The sequence below is a fragment of the Perna viridis genome, chromosome 1 (genome assembly GCF_037379345.1).
Source record: "Perna viridis isolate PV_CMFRI_1.1 ecotype Kerala chromosome 1, ASM3737934v1, whole genome shotgun sequence".
Lineage (NCBI taxonomy): Eukaryota > Metazoa > Mollusca > Bivalvia > Mytilida > Mytilidae > Perna > Perna viridis.
The window spans coordinates 62,730,760-62,751,536 of record NC_142445.1 but is presented as its reverse complement, the minus strand read 5'-3'; the positions used below and the strand labels follow the sequence as shown (position 1 = coordinate 62,751,536).

Sequence of the window (20,777 nt, the reverse complement as noted above, 5' to 3'; positions counted from 1 at the left end):
GATATATTCTGACATACATCTGTGTAGAACTTCAACAATCTTTTGAGTGGGTTTCAGAATTGTGTTATTAAGACGTGTGCACAGAAAACAGTCAGACAGAGTTATTTTAATATACTTTCCTAAAAATACTTGATGGGGTATAATCAAATATAAAATTCTGCCCCAAAAATCTAGATACATGAATAAGCACCAAGAACAGACTAAATTTGGATTGGAAGTAAGCGATTTGTACAATTTAAAAAAAAATTTTTTTTTAATTTTTGGGGTTTTTTTTTTGTTGCCCTAATTCCATTTCAAATTTCTATAAATTATTAATTATAAATTTTATAAAGGTCCTTCAAATCATACTTGATACTGTTATTGCATAACCATGTGTCTTTGAACAGAAGGATGGGGATAGTGTCATTTTCCAGCAAATACATGTACTTATAGTGACCAACTCACATTGAATATCTTTTTAAATGTCTGCAACATTCTTGAATTTGTTGTTTGTGTGTAACTGTGAGTACCATCACTATAAAATTCATTCTGAATTGCAGACTAGTAGTATTCTTCTTAACACTAACCAAGAATTAATCTTCCTCATCTTTATCTGATTTATTATACTTGACATCAGTTTAAACTCATTTATGATGAATAATAATTTTCCTCAGCCATTCAATTATCAAGGCAGAGTTGCCTTTCTTCTTATTTGTTATGTTTCACATTTCAAACATCAGTACTTATGATAGATATACCCTATCAAAAGGAATTTTATAATTCCTTACCAGAATTTCCATTATCATTCAACCATTTTTGTTGCTAAGTGCCAATTATTGAAAAAATATTTCAATTTCAGTGTTGACATTAAGTTACTTCTCACAGATTTGAAAATAAACAATTATTTGGCAGGAACCATAACCTTAAAAAGAATTTTTGACACAAAAATTTGTGGTAAATCATTGTTTTGGTCAAATACCATACAACTGAAAATTGTCTTGGTAACAAATCACGGCTGATTATGTCATGCTGGATTTAAATGGCATCAGATTTGAACAATTCACATTTCACAGACAAGAACTTGAGTGATATCAATGAGCAAGTCATTTAAAAATCCACAGGTGTCAATAAAATTGTAGACCAATTTTTAATTCAAATATAAAGAATATGTTATTTATGTGACACAGTATACGTTTCTTTTAATCTAGTACACGTATTGAGAGTTTGTTTACCTAACAACTTTAACAGACTTCTCATTACTCATTAGTACTTCAGTTTATCACATAAACACAAAAAGTCTACTGATGACAAAAATGCCATACCATTTAATGAGTGCATATTCACACCTCTTAAAAGCAAGAAATAACAAATATCATGATTTTTGTCACTCTTTACTGCAAAAGCTTTTTTTTCTGCATTGTATTTGAATTTCAAAAATATAACATTGCAACAAAAATCAATTAAATCTCGAATTCTGTGGATATCACATTGCTATTCTTATAACCAAGTCATTCTATTGTCAAACAACTTAATTCATTTAAACCTGTTATTCACTGATTTCAATATTAAAAATTAACAGCAAATAAACAAATTAACGCTAACTCAAAGTGAGTACTAACCAACAAAAAAATTGCACACTTATAACACACACCAGAAAGTCACTCTCATGGCTCTATTTACATTCTGAACGAAATATAGTCCAAATGTAATGACAATATAAATGCTGGTATTTTTTTTACAGTTGTTAACTATATTAGTGGGAATTGAATGTCAAGTGGATTTATAAAGAAGCTTTTATACAAGCTAAAATCATTTCCCAATGGAAATAAAGTCAATTCACCTTTTCTACACCAATCTTTGAAAAGGTGGTTTTATAACATATTTTTTTAATTAAAAAAATAACTTTCAAAGGTGCCATCTTTTTAAAACTTAATTTACAAGCAAAATATTCTATGAAAACATTCTGTGATCATATGATGGCAAAATGCAGGCAAGAATGCTTGTGCTTTACAATAATACTAAGTTATGATTTGGAAATGAGAAATTACAAATGCTGTAAGGAACAAGATTGTCAATGGCAACAACTTGGTTTATGTATCATATTCTATATACTTCACGTAAACAATTGTCTGGATAAACTCTGGACAAGAGACAGGTATCTGAATGAACTCTTCTTGACCTAACATAAAATGTACCAGTATGCCACACATATCCTAAAATGCATCATTCATACAAGCATACCACAACATTTTGATCTTTACTTCCTTAAACATTGCATCATCCCATACAAAAAATAAATAAAGCATTTTTATTACATGGCCCAGATACAGCAAATCACTTACAAAACCAGAGAAACAAGTTGAAAAAAAATAAGTAAAGCTATTTTTTTTTTTGGTTAAGATGGCTAATTTCTAAATGTATGTGATTGATTTTAATTACATGTACAGCCATTGATAAAAGAAACTGTTAAATTATGAAACTTTTCTATACATGAAAAATTAAGAGTTCCATTACATTTCCTTGTAACTATGATATCCACCTACAGTTTGCACTTGATATCTAGTACTTTTCAAAAGCAGCAACTTGCCACATTACCTTTTATAATTTTTTTTAATTGGAGAAAATTAGATTTTAAACAAAAGATACTTTCTACATTTTCATAAGGATTGATCGAAGTTATTTTTTTTATTAAATATCTCCATGATAGGATTTGAAAATATACAAAACAGTACAATCTCTTGGCCTTCAAACACCACTACAACCATCAACAGAATTAGCACAAAATGTTTCAACCTACTTTTGTATTACTGTCAGGTTAAGAAAATGGAATTATACAATGTAATTAAGTACTTGATATTCGTATAAGAGGTCATGAAATTTTTTTTTTTTTTTTACCATATTAGTCCATTACATGTTTGCACCCTAAGTGATAGTTCCATTAATGCCATGACACCTAAAATTATTTCATCAAGTACCAGTCCTTATAAAATTCTGACACTGTCTATAGCTGAGGTGATTCATGGTAAAGAATAACACACCAATTAAACAATGCTTTTTGTCTACAAAGAACCATATCATGATATATTTTTGCGTAATGAGAGTCTTTCCTGTATTTTTGGGAAAACCATGCATTCATCTCGGACTAAAATAAATCAAATCAAAGTAAATCAAGAATAATAACTCTTGCAAAGTGCAAATTTCAAAAACAATCTATGTAATTAATATGCACCTTATGACAAACTAAGAATGGTTTTGTGTTCAGTAATTGTTTCTGAATTAGATATTTAAGTGAATTCAGTGGGTTTCTGACTTGCATGAATCACTTCCTGTCTGATTTTTATAAAGACTGCTACTTAAATCTCTGTCTAAAAGCAGAAAGGATTTTTTTAAGATTCAGTAGAACCCTCAACTAATTAAGTAAAGGAAATATAGATAATCAAAAATTTAAAAAAGAAGGCACATTTATATTGCAAAACTTATGGTCAAAACAATTTCTTTCATATATTTGAAATACATGTGCTAAGAATATAAAAAAGAAAGTACTACATTGACTTCCTAACTGTTCTGATGCAAATAAATGAGCACTGCTGATACTTTTAGCTCGTACCCCAGTTACTTGTGCAGTTGAATATACAATAACATTTAAATTTGACTGGTTATAACAAATAATCATACAACAATATGTTTCATTTATAAAAAGTTCAAAACTGAACTAATTGATCCCAATTAACCATACAGATCTCTCTAACAATGGAGGTCATGATAAGGTTTAATAATGAAGTGCAACAACTGTGACAAAATGACACTAGCTTCACAGACATGCAATCAGCTTCAAATACATGCAACATCTATGGCTTGTGAACCAGCTTTCAGAATTGTGTTTTGTGTATAAATAAATTTGATAAATTGTTTCAAACCTTATCAAGACTCCCCACATGTATGTTATAGGGGTATCTGTATGCAGAATGTACAGTAATATTTACATTAATAGTTTTATTTACTATTACAAAGATACATTTTTTATCTTTTCTCTATTACTGAAAGACATGTGGCATATTTAAAAATTAACTTGAGGAAGTGTTGGGTGGAAGGCTGCTGGTAGCTGACTGAAGCACTGATGGAACATTAGCACTAGACACAAAGCTTGTCCCTGTTGGGAGTTGTGAGACAGCTGGAATTTGAAATCCTTGTTCTGGTATTCCAGTTGGTCGCTGCATACTAGGTGCAGGTTGTTGTTGCTGCATGGATGGCATGCCTTGAAATTGTTGCTGCTGATCAGCTGGATTAAAGTTCCACATTCCTGGATTTGGGAATGACATGTTTGGATAAAACATACTAGGCATATTAGGCACTGAAGGAGGGTAACCAAACTGCTGATACATTCCTGGAAAGGAATACATTGGTGGTTGACCAGACATTATTGGATGAGAGTAAGTCAGTTGTTGCTTTGGCTGTGTAGTATTTACAATATGCGTTAAGTCTGTGCTTGACTTTCGACTACCCTGACTCCTAGTAGATGCAGTCTCCTCTTGGTCATTTCCATCACTTTTTACCACTTTATCTTCTTGAGATATAGAAATTTGTCCTTCAAGTTTTTGAATATGTTGCACAGTTGATGAATCTTCCTTCTTTTTATCATCCTCTTTAAGGTCTGTTTTCTCACCCTCCTTCGCTCTTTCTGAATTGTCTTTTTTGAGTTCATTTAATGACTCTTCATTAGTAGATTGCACATTGTTATTTTCTTTTGAAGAAACATTAGTACCTTCACTAAGTGAACGGATTCTTGCTGATTCTTTTGTTGCCATCAACAAGTCAGCTGAGCCAGAGGGTAAAGTCACTAATTGAGGACTAAGCATGGAATTAACACTTCTAGATAGAATACTGCTGGGCAGAGGAGGTGCGACAGGAGGTTGTGGGTAACCCTTTCTCTCACAAAATTCTCGAAATTCTTTCTGGTGTTTTAAAGTCAATTCACTGTTCTCCTTGCTTTGTCTACAAAAAAATTAAGTTGGAACAGATTTTGTCTGAAGTCTGTCAAACTTTACCATTAACATCTATCATAGTTATCAATTTTAAAAATAACTTCCACATCAAGAAAGTTTACAATAATTCTTATCTTCATGTTTTTACCGCAAGTTCTTCAATCCTAAAATTATATTTTAATAAAACACAATTAAAAATCTTACCGAGCCATTATTTCTTGGTATTCTTGATCATTTATCATCATCATAAACGATGCCTTGCTTGCTCCAGAATCATCTTTGGTTTTTGGAGATTTTGTCTTTTTCTCAAGCATGTCCTTCTGTATAATTTAAATGTCAAGATTTAAATATTTATGACAGAAAAGAGAAAAGGCATAAGAAGATAATAGACTCCACTCAACTTTGGATGCAAAGTCTAAGAGAATCAATAAGAAAATAATGAAGACATATTAAAGCTTTTTCTTTTACACTACCCAGGTTTTCATATTAAAGTAAAAGAAATGAAGAAACAGTTTGTGAAATATGTAACAGAAACATTCAGATCACTTGCAAAATAACACAAGAAAGGTATTAGAAGACTTTGCAATACTTAAACATCATTTGTCACCTTAGATACATTATCCTTCATCTAAATATATCAATAGTATACTGCAAATTATCTATAATACTTCAATATACATTGTCAATCTACATGTGTACATAGCATAAGGGAATGACATTAGACATTAAAAAAAACTTGACCTATTGGATAAACAGATATAAATTTTACCTTCTTTTTCTTTTTGAATTGGACTTTGTCACATGAAAAAACAATCTTGAATGATATATTTACCAAGCAATATTGAAAAAAATATCATTTTCAAAACAGTCACATTTCACTTTATTTTTTTTTGTAATAGAAGTTTTCATTAGTGTCTGTCTAAGGGTTCATATGTCCCTAAGGTGTAAATGAAAAAGAAAAAAATATATTCAAATTTGATAACAGGTCAACAATCAACATAAACATCTTTTGACCCCTTGTAACCCTTAATGAAACACTGGCAACAATTTTAGATAATGTACTCATTTATATGGATCGTTATGGTGTATCCATCTGCACCATGAAAACTGATTTATTCAACGGGTCACAGTTTTCCTTTCCTTGTTTGTCTACCCCGGACTTGACTCTTTATGAGCAACTCAGCAGGTGTTTCTAGAAAAGCAGAGGACGCTTACCCTACCGGTGCACCTGGTCCATGCTCCCAGTTTTTAGTGGAATCCGAGTTGCTCATTTGCTTTTGTTACTTTGTATGTATGATTTTAGTTACTGTATGTTCTTTGTTGTGTATGTCTGTTTTCCATGTCCGGTCTTTGTCCCTGGATTACATTCTTTTGATTACCGCTATAACCTTGGTTCCCATGATTACTCTTTCATGAGGTCATTTATGGGAATTATGTCAGTAAAGCTACCTTTATGTTTCTTAATTCAAAGGAATTTTCTTATTTCCTGATTGGTTAATTTAATAGCTCTTAGCAGCAAGAAGCAATCAAAAGCTTGATATGCCAGTGTAAAAATTATGCTTGAAGCTATTGACCCTAAGTTCAAGGCTATATGATTTTAAAATGAAATGTAGCATGGTAATGTATTAAAGAATTGAAATGTTAATAGTACAAGTTTTAAGTAATAAAATTCAATGCACCTAACCTAGAGCTTACAACCAACCACCGAATAATTCCTTTAAGACGAAGATATGAATTATTTGGTTCTCCAGTTTGTGAAGGTGGAAAACATGATACAGTAAGATATAATTGATATTGACCTTCTTTTCATGAAACTTTTAACTTAACACATTATCAATATTGTAAACAACCCAAGGTGACAATTTACCCCAAAACAATCTAGGAATAGAAGTTTCATACAAAATGTATTACCCATTAAATGCCAAATTTTCAGTTACTTAGTATGTCCATTTGAAGCATAGGGTATTTTAAACATTAAACATTATATAAGAAATTTATGAAAATAAGCTGTTCAAAAAAGACAAAAAAATCATTATACTACAGAAATAATCTGGAATTCACAACGGTTATGTAAATAAAATCAATATAAGGTATGTACAACAATAGTTAATGCAACATTGTAAAATATACTTAGAGCCTATTTAAAACCTCTACTTCTAGGCAATATTTTGAATGTAACAGCACTCAGTAGGTAGTGAAAGCCCAATTATTAGTAATATGGATTACAAACATGTGCACAAAAGATTATATGTGTAAGCCCTAATAACATTAAATGAAGGTTTTTGTTATAAGAATGCACTCTATTTTAAAAGCTTGCATATCCAACCCATTTTACCTCCTGATTTACTGTAGGGTCCAAGTAAAAGAATGCTGGAGATGTCGGGGAGCCGATAGGTAGGTCAGTCGAAATATTTTTGTCATAGCTTTCAGTATGTTGCGAGGACAAATGCTTTTTATGGTTTTCGCTATCATTGTCCATGCCTGTTCCTAACATCAGAGATCCCCTTCTACAATCTGGACAAGATTCAACATCATCCTCAAAACTGCCACAAGATTTCACTCGACGTCTTTTGCTTATATCTAATTTTCGAGCTCTGATGAAAGAGAAAGGCACAGCAATGCTAGCTTTTCGATGCTGGTTAGGTGATACAGGATTATTACTTACTATGCTAGAGACAAGGGAATGTGATACACTTTTACTGGAAGCTATGTTAGAACTACTAGGCCCTCCACCTTCTGGTGCAGGCGGGGAAGGAGATAAACTGTCAGTTGCAGTCTCAATATTTTCTTCTATTTTTGTCACTTGAAATCGGCTCCTTCGACGTCCTGTTTGTTCAGCCTGTTCTAATCTGCCAACATCTTCATCTTTCATTTCTTTTTCCATATCATCACCAGTTATTTCTGTAACCTTATCAAGTATTTCCTCTAATGTTTGTTTAACTATGTTTTTATGTATATCATTTCCATCTAACTCCTCAGATGCTAAAGGAATCTCTTTATCAACACTACTTTCAGAGTCTTTCAAAAACTGCTCAGGAAGTTTGTCTTCCTTCACAACACTTACAGCAAATCTTGACTTAAATTTAGTTTTATCAGTAATTTGCAAGTCTGTATCTACACTACTATTAGCACCACTTTGTTCCATAGGAACAGAATCTGTATTTTTGGCATCCTCAGCAATCTTGGTATCAGAATTGACAGTCACTACTACACCGTCTTTGCTATCAGATTTTTGAATATTAGCAACATGAAGTTTATTCAGTTCTTCCTCTAACTGTTTTATTGACAATTCCTTTTTTCCTGCTCCATGAGAACCACTTACTGAAGAATGTGCAGATGAACTTTCACCTTGTGTTTCTGTTTCACCTTTCCTCATTACTGAAGGTGAAGTTGGATGAGAACTGATAAGAGAAGTGACATCTGACTGCAGATTTTGAAGATTCTGTGGGAATTGACTAGGAATATTTTGTGTTCCTCCTCCAATCTGCGGATAATAAGGCATTTGTTGCCCTTGCATCATCCAGTTTGGATACATTACATGTGGGGGTAAAAATTGAGACTGTTGTTGAGTCTGCTGACTTTGTTGTTGCTGTTGATGTTGGGCTTGTTGTTGATGCATCATCATTGAAGCATACATCATTTGTTGATAGCCTATCATTGACATGAACATTGGATCAGCCTGATATGGAGGAAACATCATCTGATACTGTGGAGCAGGTTGTTGAAAATACATTTGCTGATTACTTTGCCCTTGCTGAGATAGGTTTGAAACACTTCCAGAAAAAGACTGGTTTAAAGGAATCTGTAATGGATCCAGTGGTTGTGAAAGACTGTGTTGGGATGACATAGTAGGCAGTTGATTAGGAGTTGCACTTCCTTCATTGCTTTGATGAAGTACAGGTTGAGTATTTCTTGAGAATGATTGTCCATCCTTTGAAGGGAAAAGTTTTTGACTAGCATCTTGTTGGTTAGTAGAATAAGGTGCACCTGATGTTTGTTGAATGTCCTGCATTGATGCAGGCTGATTTTCAGCACAAGGTGTAGGAAGAGAACTGGTGCCAGTTTGGGATGGTACTCCATCTTGTGGATTTAGTGATGCATTTGAACCTCCAGCTACACTTTGTTTTTGAGTTAACTGAGTCAGTTTTTCCTGTAAATCATTCAAATCAACAGGTACTTTTTTGCCTTTCAGAGATTTTTCAGTATCATAGTTTGAGGATGCTTCAGAGTCCAATGCTACATTTGTTTGTGTGGTAGTTGCACTAGAGGATGGCAGGGATGTTTGTGTGTTCTCAGGAGATATATAGTTATCAGATGTTACAATTTGTTCTTCAGATTCATCTTCAGTTATCTTTGATTCCTGTAATGATGGCTCAGCAACACAACTAACAATGAAACTTTTCTTTTTTGTAGACACAACCCTTGACTCTTGATTTTCTTTCTGTATACCATCAGGGGCTGAATCACTAATAACATGAACACCAAGATCTGATCTCCCATCATCTGAACCTGGGCCGCTATCTCCGTCAAATTCAAACTGCAGTCTCTGCAAAAATGAGATCAAGTAATTTTTAATTGGAAATTGTTGCTTATTAGAAATAAGCACAAAAAGTTCTATTGCAATCTTGGTTTTTGTTACCCCATAGAAAACAACTTATTGGTAGTGGTAGAAGTTAATTATACCATGACATGTAACAAAGTGTATGTCTCAATTAAACAGTATAACCATTCCACTCAGTGCTGGTCACAGCCATCCATAGATTAAGATGAGTATCATTAATTTATGAAATAACTGATTTATAATTATATTAAATAGTCTAGGAGAAATTTTTTAAAAAGTTCATAAAAACAACTGCTATAATTTATGTAGAGCAATAACACATTCAGTAAGCCTTAACATTGACAGATCAAACTTGTTCACAAGAGAAGGTAATGGATGTAATACCCATGATAATTGTGATAGAAAGTGCAGAAAAGCAAACCAATAAGAACTGCTGGTAACTGAACAATTACAAATACATTCTAAACACACAAGTATTATTATGTCAACGCCAACCAAGAATCATAATAGAGTCCTGTGAAATAAAAAAAGCTCAAGAAGTGATATGTGTTTTCAAAGTTGGTATTTGCTACCCCTAATTTTGTTTAGTTATATGGTCAATGAGCAACTTAATGAGTTAATCTATAAAGCTGAAGGGTCAGCAAGGAACTGAAAAAAAGTGTTACAGAAAGATATGCACATTACACAACTTTTCACATCATAGTATTAACCGTTAACTTGTAGATGTTATTTAGAATTTTCATGCAAATACTGAGTACCATATTTTTAAGAAAATAGTTTATATTTTTTTAATTCTATGTTCACTGAAAATATGTGTATTGGGCAGCATAAATAAGAGAATCATTGCAATCAATTACAAAGTAAGATGCATAACCTGTAATTTGCATATTTACTTGGGATGCAAACAAACCTTTTTACACTGTTTAAGCTTCTCTCTTACTAGTTTTCTGAACATACAAGTAGTATCCTTTTTGGAAGGAAAATAAGCAACTTCAGAAATTATTTTTACCATACAATAAAAAAACTTTAAAAAGAAAGGGAGAACAAAATTCACAGGTGCACTAATTTAGGTCAACAAAGTCAGACTCTTAAACATTAAAGTCCAACAGATAAAAGCCAAAGGAAAACAGAAATTAATTCAACAGAGAGTCTTTTACATGTAATTTGCTATCTTACCTTTTTGCTTCAACAAATACTTCACCTATTATAATTATCACTTAACTATTTTTTTTTAGAATAAATGATATTAAAAAATCAAAAAATGTAGACTCATTGCTCATAGATTACCTTTGCAGCATCTGAATCAAATGCTGGTCGACTTTTTCTAACTGTCTGTGGACTAGAAGAAGGAGTGCTGACATAACTCAGGCATTGGGAGACAGCATTTTTGGGATCCTCTGTTACCATATTTATGACTTCCCTCAATAGAGTTATTACCATTATAGACTGTTGGCTAGGAAGAAGCTGTTCAGTAACCTTATATATAAACAAAAGAACATATCCATGATCAGTATATGAACACATTTCTCATACCTTTAGCATTTAATTTAAAGGTTTTGCATATTCAATCAAGATTCCTAAAATCAATCTGTATTTTTTCGTAAATAGCAGTACATCTATCAATCACATTCTCTTATTTTTATATATAGCAATATTCTTGACCCTGTGAGCTCCTGATTTCGTAAATAATAGATATGTTCTATTCCATTTCCGCTCAGTTATGTTATTTGTTTTCTTTATGAAACACATGTACTTAAATGTATTAGAAAATATGTTAATTTTTTTTGGGCATGAAAAAAATTGTGCGACTGACACTTTCTTATATAATATGTCCAACCCCTAGTACAAAAAAAAAAAAAGTGTTCCCGATCTGAACTTGTCAGAGAGATTCATTATTATTCAAATTGTATATTTCATATTTGTATATTTGGTATGAATTTATCCAAATTTGTAGAAAAATGTAAAAGTGAGAGTGCAGGTGTGATAGACAAACACACAGATGCCAAGCATTTATAAGCCCCCATTCCACTTAACAAGAGGGGGAAAATGTATATGATATTATAGTTATCTAAACCTACCAAACTCTCAGCTATTTCCTCTGGTTTATCATACTGAGTAGCAAACTTGAATGTAACAGTATTCTTGTTAGAAAGTTCCAATCTACATTCAAGTTCTCCATCTTCTTCATTGTAACTCAATACAGTTAATTTGGGAGATCTCTCTAAAGTTTTTCTTCTTTTTGGTTTTTTCCTTAATTTCCTTTCATCCATTTTAACTGTTGAAGATTCATTTTCACTAGAAAATATATTTAGTTACAGTTAGGTTTAGAACACAAGAATTATAAAAACAGGGTAACTCATTCTTTTCATTTTTTGTATATAAATGTGTATCTAGCTTATCCAAGATTTTTTTTCCCAGATCCTCTTCTTCCAAATCTTTTTGCAATAAGCAATCAAAATCTATCAGGTTATAAAATGCTTCTCTGGGTCATGCTTGATATGACTGCAGAGGTTGAAACATAAAAAGCTAGGGCAAGTATGGACACAACAAAAGCTTTACACAGCTATGATTCAGGATTGTGATGTAATGTTTGATATGGCAAAGATGTTATGCACAGAATTTTGGACCCTTTATTTTTAGATCATTTTGATTAAGCAAACTTAAGATTTCAATGTATGTTAAAATGAAACGAAGTAAGTCAGGGTTGCCCTTGGGACGAACTTAAAATACACAATAAGACTCGGCTAATAAAAAATCCAAAACAAGTCAAGATTTATGATTGAATCCCAATAAAATTGGTCAAAAAGTAAGCATTTATTATGAATTTAATTAAGTACTTGTGATTCCTTTGGCCCTCAACTCCTTATGATTATGGCAATAACCCCCAATGTGGTATGGATTTCATAAAGATACTCATATTATTGGTTGCAAACCAGATGTGTATGAAAGAATACACCACCTTAACACTGAACAACCACAATTTAGTGTGAAATCAAGAGAAGTATAAGTGATCAAACCTGTCCCTGTTAGAATGATCGTCTTGCAAGTTTCCCAATGACAAACTTGCAGATATGCCTGCATTAGATGCTGATGATCCAGACTGTGGACCCATAGATTTAGATTTTTGATAATGTCCTTGGTACTGTTGGGCTACAGCAATATTAAGTTGCTCTAAGTTGGCACCCTGTAAAGAAAAAAGTAGAAACTTAATAATGACCAATACAAAAAATTAAATGTATAGTCCAAACCTTTTTCAAAAAAATAAGACCAAGACTAAAGCAAACCAGCAGAATGATGTAAACCAATATCTTTGTACAGCATCTGAAAGAAAATGATGTAAATTGCAATGGTGGCTGAAAAATCTATTTGTCACTTTCAACTCAATTCCAACAAGTCAATGTAATCATAATTAAAAAGTACATGATTATATATTGTTTGACACAGTGATAACAAAAAGTAATAGTACTATAACATTCTCATAAATATTTGGATATGTATAACTGCATGATTTAAGTCATAATAAGTACCAACAATTCTAAATCTACTTTCATGAAACTCAAGCAGGAAAAGTCTGAATGTCCCCTTTTATGTTAAGGATTAGTCTTCGACTTGAAACAATGAAATGTTAGTAATATATGTATACTGATATTTATTTCTCCATTTGAAGAAAATAATGTAAATATACACAGCCAAATTACTCCAACAAAGTGTATTGTTAGTATCAGGTTTCACTCAGTCTATTGTGTTCATTTAATGGTGCATATAATCACTAAACTCATGCATTGCCTAAGAGCAAATAGATACCATAGTATAACAAGACGAAATATCAACCAACGTTCTTTATAAAACAAAAACATAAAATCTAATGAAGTGACTGAATTTCTCAAGACTAATAGGTTTTAATCTAACAATGTTGTTATAGATTTAGGGCGAGATGTATGTGGCTATGCATGTGATAAGATAATAAACAACACAAGTATAAATTATGTCATATTTTTTTAATGCAACCTCATAGAATTAAGAAATGGTCAACTGGGTTTTTGCCAGTAAATAAACTGTTGTCTTCAGTTATAGGATTAAAGTATAATAGGATAATTTTGTTAAGGAGTGGCGAAGAACACCTAGATTTAATGAGTGTGCAGAAATTGATCTGCCCACCAGTTAAATCCTCAAGCCTTCTTGGCACAAGTGATCATATTATGGTTATTCACAATAACCAATTGATTATCCTTAGTATTTATTTTATATATATATCTTCTTCAAAATTTATTGATATTTTTTCAACATCAATTTTATGTTCTGTGATTGGCAGACAGATATCAAAATTGCGACTGTGGCAGAAGAAAGTCCATGAGTAAAGTTTCCGAATTTATTTCACAGAGTGAATTATCATAATATATTATACTTGGAATATTTGATAAAACTCAGCTATATATATGCTATATAAATACCATATTAAATCCTATGGTTTAGATCATGATACAGCAAAAACAAAAAAAATATGGATATAAAATAATATTTTAGTTAACTGTATTGATTTAGTTCAACATTGACCTACTGGTAGAAATAATATGACAGCAAACTCACATAGAGCATTCCCCAACTTCAAATGGAGTTATATATCAAATTTTAAAAGCCTTCAGAAGTTTGAGTATTCTCTTCTAATTCATTTAACAATAATCAAATTTATTCATGCACATCAGCATCTGATGTCCAACATTTCCATAAAATTTCATCAAAATCCCTGGAGTGGTTTAAAAGGTGTTGTTCTTACTAGGTATTGATATGTTAAACCCATAAGTCTAACCCTGTAAGTTGGACTATTTCCTTCTTGAGCTCTAATAATATTCCCACATGCACATCTCATTAAAACCTCTTGAACCTTTTAAGAAGAGTTGCCCTTACAAGAAATCCTCCCAAAAGAAATCAATTCCAATCTTCCTTTTGTGGTATAGCACCTTGTAGTACAATTTAAAAGAGATCCATTTACTTTCTGTCTAGTTATAATCAAGAAATATCAAATACTTGTTCTGACCCCTTTTTGGCCCACTAATTCGTAAATTGTTCTAGTCTTAATCTCTAATTTCAATCCTAGTCCTCCTTTAGTGATATTGCACCCCTTGTAATACAATTTCATAAATGAGATCCATTTACTTATAGTAAAGTTGTCGACTGGACATCGGGAAAATATTTGTGTCTAGCGCCCACTTTTTTAAAATATTGTGGAAAATATCATAGACGTTCATACGCTTTTACTTGAGTTGCTTGATTTTGACCCATATTTCTAAAACAGCTGGGGCCATTACCCCAAAAAATTAATACAAACCTTTCTTTTGCGGTTTGGAACCTTGTCATAAAATTTCATAAAGATCAAGCAATTAATGTTCAAGTTACTGCACAAAAAAAAACAATTATCTACAGATGACAACAGCACCATACCATTAAACATTGTATAAAAATCCTATTTTGTTGATTAATTCTTTCATAATTACCAGTATATGTGAAAATGCAAAGAATTATTGGACCTACATCACAAAGCTGAACAAGAGAGAGCATAATTCAATCAAACAGAATATTCTAAATGTCACATTCAGCAAACCATGTACCTATTTGGAATATATGAAGTTTTTCAAAATTGAATAAAAATCAGGCTTGTCTCAGTTGATTTAAATAAATAAAGGAAACGCTATATTACCCATGCAAAAGTTAGTATATAAACTACATGTGCATCATTAAGTGACCACACCAAGAAAAAGTCCACTCAGTGGCAGAGATAACAACATCAAGTTAATGCTTAGTTTTATTATTTACATCTATGTGCATTTGTGAAAAAAATAATATATAAATTTCAATTTTTGGGTTACATTATTCTTTTGTTCAAAAACCATAGCTATCTTTTTAAGAGCATGGTAAAGCAGATGATAAGGATAATTGTTAAACAATAGTTTGTTGCCATAAAGAGTGACCATCATATTTATGAGAGAATAAAGTGCAATTACATACATATGCTACTCCATTTACTTCTTGGTTACTTATACAAGTCATGCCTAAGAAGCCAATTCTATTGCAAAAAAAAAAATTGTGACCTTGACCTTAGACCTAATGACAAAATAACAAGAGGCTCACAGGAGCCTGAATCGCTCACCTTGTTAAATTTTTGCCTTTCAAGGGCAATAACTCTGAACAATTTTGACTCCATGAAGACTTTGGTAGGACTTATTGTGAGAATCTTTTCATCAATTGAAAGTTTCATTCTATCTATTATTGTTTTCAAGATATTGACTCAAAACTGCTGAAAAAGTAATTTTTTGCCTTTCAAGGGCAAAATAACTCTTACATGGAGTCATCTGAAAACTTTGATCCCTTGGAGACTTTTGTAGGCCTTGTAATAAGGATCATTTCAGCAATTGAAAGATATCGGCTAAACCTAACCGTTTTGGAGATATATGCAAAAGACCTGCTGTCTGACCCATTCTATTTTTAGTAACAATGGCCATGTTTTTTAACCTATCAAAAATCCAAACGGTCATTTTGTGCAGAATACTCTAAGAAACAATCATCTGAAGTTTGATCCTTACCCTGACAACCATCAGCCAGATTAATATCATTTATTATATCATGAAGTTAATTGGGGCTATGCACTGCAAACTAATTTTCAGCTGAAAATTTTACTTAGAAGTTTTGCTTCAGAAAAACAATGTATTTATATCAAAAAGTATTTATAAAATTCAATAAGATTTCTTTGAGGGGTCCTTAAAATATTATCCAGAAACCAAAGGTGTGAAAGAAGGACTAACAGACAAACTAAAGGATCACTAAAAATCCAAATTCATCAAGTGAGGGTATAAATAAATGCTAAGGATTAATGCTAGAATCAATTTCATGTGCATGTGTAAAAGAGAGAAATTAAAAGAATTAAAAAAAAAAAAAACAAGCACAACAAAACAATCTCCAAAGACAATCTAATAAGTGAAATCACTCCTGTCCCTAAGACATTAAAATTTGCCTTTAAAAATTCATAACAATAGTTGTCTATGTCCCCAGCTAATAACTGGTATAATATCAGCTGATAATTGTTGATTTCTTCAGAAAAAATACATTCAATTAAACTTCAGTATAAATCAAATCCAAATCCACTGGAAAATGTAGGCATGAGAGTGGATACAAGGTGTGGAGGGAGACAATAGCGTAATGAATTTCAGAAAATCACTAATTTCCCTTCACTTTTAAATATTAAATGCAATATACCAAACTTGTCAAATGAGGAAACAATTTAGACATTACATTCATTCATAACAAAGAGTGAATTTCAAGGACTGAATTTCAGAATTTTTTCCACTAGCTAAATTTAGCAAGTACTGAAAATTTACACTCGCTAAATTTAAGTTTTTTGGGTTATTTCTGGATTTTATATACATATAAAATGTAGAATTCCAATGGCAAATTTTAGCAAGTGCAAATAATTTCTACTAGCAAAACTGAATTTCAAGTTGCATTTAGCAAGTATTTCCCCTGAAATTAGATCACTGAATTTAACCACGATATTAACTCACTAATGCATCTTAAAATTAATCTCCTAGTTAATATTAATTCCTTCCTACAAAAATGTAAAACTAAAAAAATTTCGACAATAGCATAACTGAGTATATTTCTTTCCCTTAACTATGTGGTCATACTCATAATAGCATCCGCTTTTTTTAAGTTAAGTCAAAAGATCAACTAAAAATTTTGAATAGTCATCAAACAACAAATAAATCTACACAAAAAATGAATTTTAAAACTAAGCATCAGTGGTGAATAGAAAAGATTGACAAGCAGATATTCAGACCTTTTTTAGACATTGATTATTGGATGAAGAGCCTGGTTGTTGAATATTCTGTTTATTTGATGCAGTGTCAATGCCAGCGACCTATGATATACATATAAAAATAACATGAGTGTGAAAAATTTGTGTAATATTGTCAACAACATTTTTTTTCATAAGGACAATACCATTAAAAATTAACTGCTATTATAACAATGCCATTAAAAGGAGTTTGTAGATAATGTACACGTAAACCAATTAAATCGTTAATCACTCGGTAAATTGCTGTTTTTGAGTTCCAGTCTGAAAATGGGAAAGTCATTTATTTTTGTATGACTCGCAAAACATAGAATTTGAAATTCATAAATATTGAAAGGGAGCTTACATCAATAGAAAAAAAATACCAAAGTTTCAAGAGAAATGGTGAGAGTGATTTGAATTCTTCAGCAGAGTGTAAAAATGTTTAAACAGACAGAAAACGATATTCTATAATATTTCTGAAAGATGGGGATAAACCAGTATTACAGCAATCATTTTAAAAAATTAGTCTAAAAACCAAAAGCTACTTTAGGTTATTCATTCAAACTCTCTGAAATAGACCTAGGTCCAAACACCACAAAAAAATTAAATTAACAAACAGGATCTTCTTAGATTTCTAACAACCAAATCACATATACTTTTCTTAGAATTCCAAGGCAATGAGTCAAGATTTTATGACTGTTCAAATGTTTTTTATACCACCCTATATAGCTTCAATAAATTATTCCTAACCTGTTGACTGTTGGAGTCTTGGATTTGTTCAGTTCTAGAAATTAATGGCAAACTCTCTGATCTTTCTCTTTCTGTTGTCTGAAAGTATTCAATTGTTCAACAATGTCAAACTTAAGTTCATGGAATATCTTTCATATATCATCAAATTTTAATATTCAACCATATGATGGCAATAGCATCATTTGTAAAGAACAAATCTTCAATATAATAATATAATGACTCCCTTTTGATTAATTAAGAATGAAAACTTCAGTTTCACTCATTCAGTTAAAAATGCATCATTCTTTTGTTAGCATGTTAAATGGTAGTTGGTTTGTAAGTTCTTATAAATTTCCTTAATAGGAACCATTACCTGTGGAGCTGATGGCTCTTTTAAAATGTCTATTACATCACCAGTCAGTTTAGCGATTGTAGAATCTAAATCAAAAGAAAAAATATTGCTAATGACACATCTTCATGTGAGATTTTAACAGGAAAGAAGAGGGTTCTCAAAAAGTCAAGCTTTAAAAAGATTTGATAAAGTATTTATGTTAAGGTATATTTGACCACCTCAATTTTCAAAACACTAACTGTGCTCACATCATAACCACAGATCATATAACATATTTTAAGCTAACAAGAAGTTGCACTTGATGTCAAATTATATATAACCCACTCATTTCAAATCTTGTCAAGTATGCTGAACAGGAAATAGGAATGTAGTAAAAGTGAAGTGAAAACAATGCTATGAACCATATATATGACTGTGTTGCCTCAATATCAATGATTTTTACTATTTTTCAAAAGTGCTCCCTGTTGGATTTCAGAAGAAAATAAACTCATTGGAAACCAAAAAAGCTGGGACAACTTATGATTTTGGGGAATTTTGCATGATTTGAAGATAAGTTGGCTTAAGGAAATAGCTTGTATTCTGATGTAAATTCAATGAAAAAAAAGAACTTTAACAAAATTCAACAATGAATGGACTAAATAAAATGTAGAATTCCCTTAGGCCACATCAAGTTAATTTGCAGATTCTCATCCCCACCACCCTTATCAGAAGTGCCCACCCTACTTTTTTTATTTTTGAATTTTCAGTGGTTCAAATTTCCGGATTTCTTTTATGTCCGTATCCATCACATGTGGCATATGTTTACAGAATATCTTGATATTTTTTGGCAGCTCTCAGGATGGTTTTCGTTGTTAGTCGCATTATAAGGGAAATTAAAGAAATAAAGCCTTGATATGGCACAAACATAACCATAAGTACACATTTCCAGGATTTCTTTAATGAATTTTACAAATCTTGGAAAAATAAAAAATAAAATCCTCCCACATGCCCCATTTTTTTTAGTTGCTGGTGGATGAGAATCTACAAATTAACAGGCATAAAAATCTATTAGAGATAAATAAAAATTCACTAGCTAGATTTCTGATTTCTAAAGGATAATTTGAAAATAATCAACTTCATATTTAAAACTTGACTAAAAGTGTAACGATGGACTTAAAACCAAAGACAAACTGAAGTTCTGCACCTCACAAGTGCCTGGATAATAATTTACCCTTTTCTTGCTGACTGTCCATATGAGGTACTTCTGATGTTTCTGTTATCATATGTTCACTTGTTGTGGTATTAACTTTTTCATTTGATGACATGTCAACTGATTGTTGCTGCAGAACAGCCTGCACTGATGTTTGTGTTTGCACAGTATGAGGTGTATGTTGTTGACTAGATGAATCATTATTTACAAATGACTGACTATGATGAGGATCATTCACATGGCCAGAAGTCCCAGCAATTCCAGCATCTTGTATACTTTGTACATCTTGGTTTATGTCCCCAGTTTTGCTCTGACTTTCTATAACACTGCCTTTGCTTTTGTACTGGTTAATTCTGTCTCTGATTTGTTTACTCACTATTTTGACATCCTCCTCTTGCAAAAACCCAGATTTCACCTGAAGAAGAAAAAAAACATTAGTTTTTATTATAACTGACATACTATTTTTACAATATACTTCCATTATTTCTGTTTTTAAAGAAATAGCCAGTTAGACACACAACAAAAGCATTACTCCATTAACAAAAAATGTCATGATATACTACATGAATTTGCCTACAATATATTTTAAAAAAAAACAGATAGGCTTATGATAAAAAGTTTTATCAAATTTTCCATATCTAATCAAATTTTATCATCAATGAAACACTTGAAACTGTTGTAATTCTTTTTTCTATCAATTCATTTGTACTGACTGCCAAAGGTGCCATATATTATTATATAAATGCTAATTACCATTTCTTGAGCAACTTGATCAGGATCATCACTACCTAAATCAAACCCAAACTGGATTGCTTCATTCTCTTTGTGTTTATCCTTCCTCTTCTTCGGATCCACTACCCTCAGCTGGAACTGTATTGAATCTCCTTCTGTTTCTACAATCTCCAATCTCAAGCCATTGTCATCAAGAAAAAAATTATGCTGCAGTAAATCTTTTACTGAGTATCTAAAAATGTAAATAAGATGTGAAAGTGACATGAGAACAACTTTTCATTTCATTCTTGTTGGTGTGTGCACATTTATGCATGGTTTAATTCCATGTTACATGTTTATTTTACACAACATTCTGGACTCCCTAACATTGAATGTACAAAGGAGACATGAGGTAATGATCAATATCTTGCATCTACTGGTATGTCATG

The 20,777-nt window shown here is 31.7% G+C and overlaps 1 protein-coding gene across 6 annotated transcripts in view; it reads right to left on the bottom strand.

Annotated features, from left to right (window-relative positions):
* Positions 1 to 1,107: 1,107 nt before the first annotated feature.
* Positions 1,108 to 20,777, bottom strand: part of LOC148629774 (uncharacterized) — a 32,800-nt gene continuing 13,130 nt past the window's right edge. For 2 of the 6 annotated variants that reach the window (XM_088556963.1, XM_088556964.1), the window contains 12 exons: positions 20,371 to 20,581; positions 19,639 to 20,032; positions 18,450 to 18,514; positions 18,098 to 18,175; positions 17,351 to 17,431; positions 12,540 to 12,706; positions 11,601 to 11,817; positions 10,810 to 10,998; positions 10,433 to 10,489; positions 7,297 to 9,507; positions 5,166 to 5,281; positions 1,108 to 4,971 (listed from right to left, as the gene is read on the bottom strand). In XM_088556963.1, coding sequence (XP_088413089.1) covers positions 4,044 to 4,971; positions 5,166 to 5,281; positions 7,297 to 9,507; positions 10,433 to 10,489; positions 10,810 to 10,998; positions 11,601 to 11,817; positions 12,540 to 12,706; positions 17,351 to 17,431; positions 18,098 to 18,175; positions 18,450 to 18,514; positions 19,639 to 20,032; positions 20,371 to 20,581 — 4,714 coding nt within the window. In that variant the 3' untranslated portion in view covers positions 1,108 to 4,043. The remainder of the gene's footprint in view (positions 4,972 to 5,165; positions 5,282 to 7,296; positions 9,508 to 10,432; positions 10,490 to 10,809; positions 10,999 to 11,600; positions 11,818 to 12,539; positions 12,707 to 17,350; positions 17,432 to 18,097; positions 18,176 to 18,449; positions 18,515 to 19,638; positions 20,033 to 20,370; positions 20,582 to 20,777) is intronic. The other 4 variants (XM_088556967.1, XM_088556965.1, XM_088556968.1 and 1 more) reach the window with 4 other exon arrangements.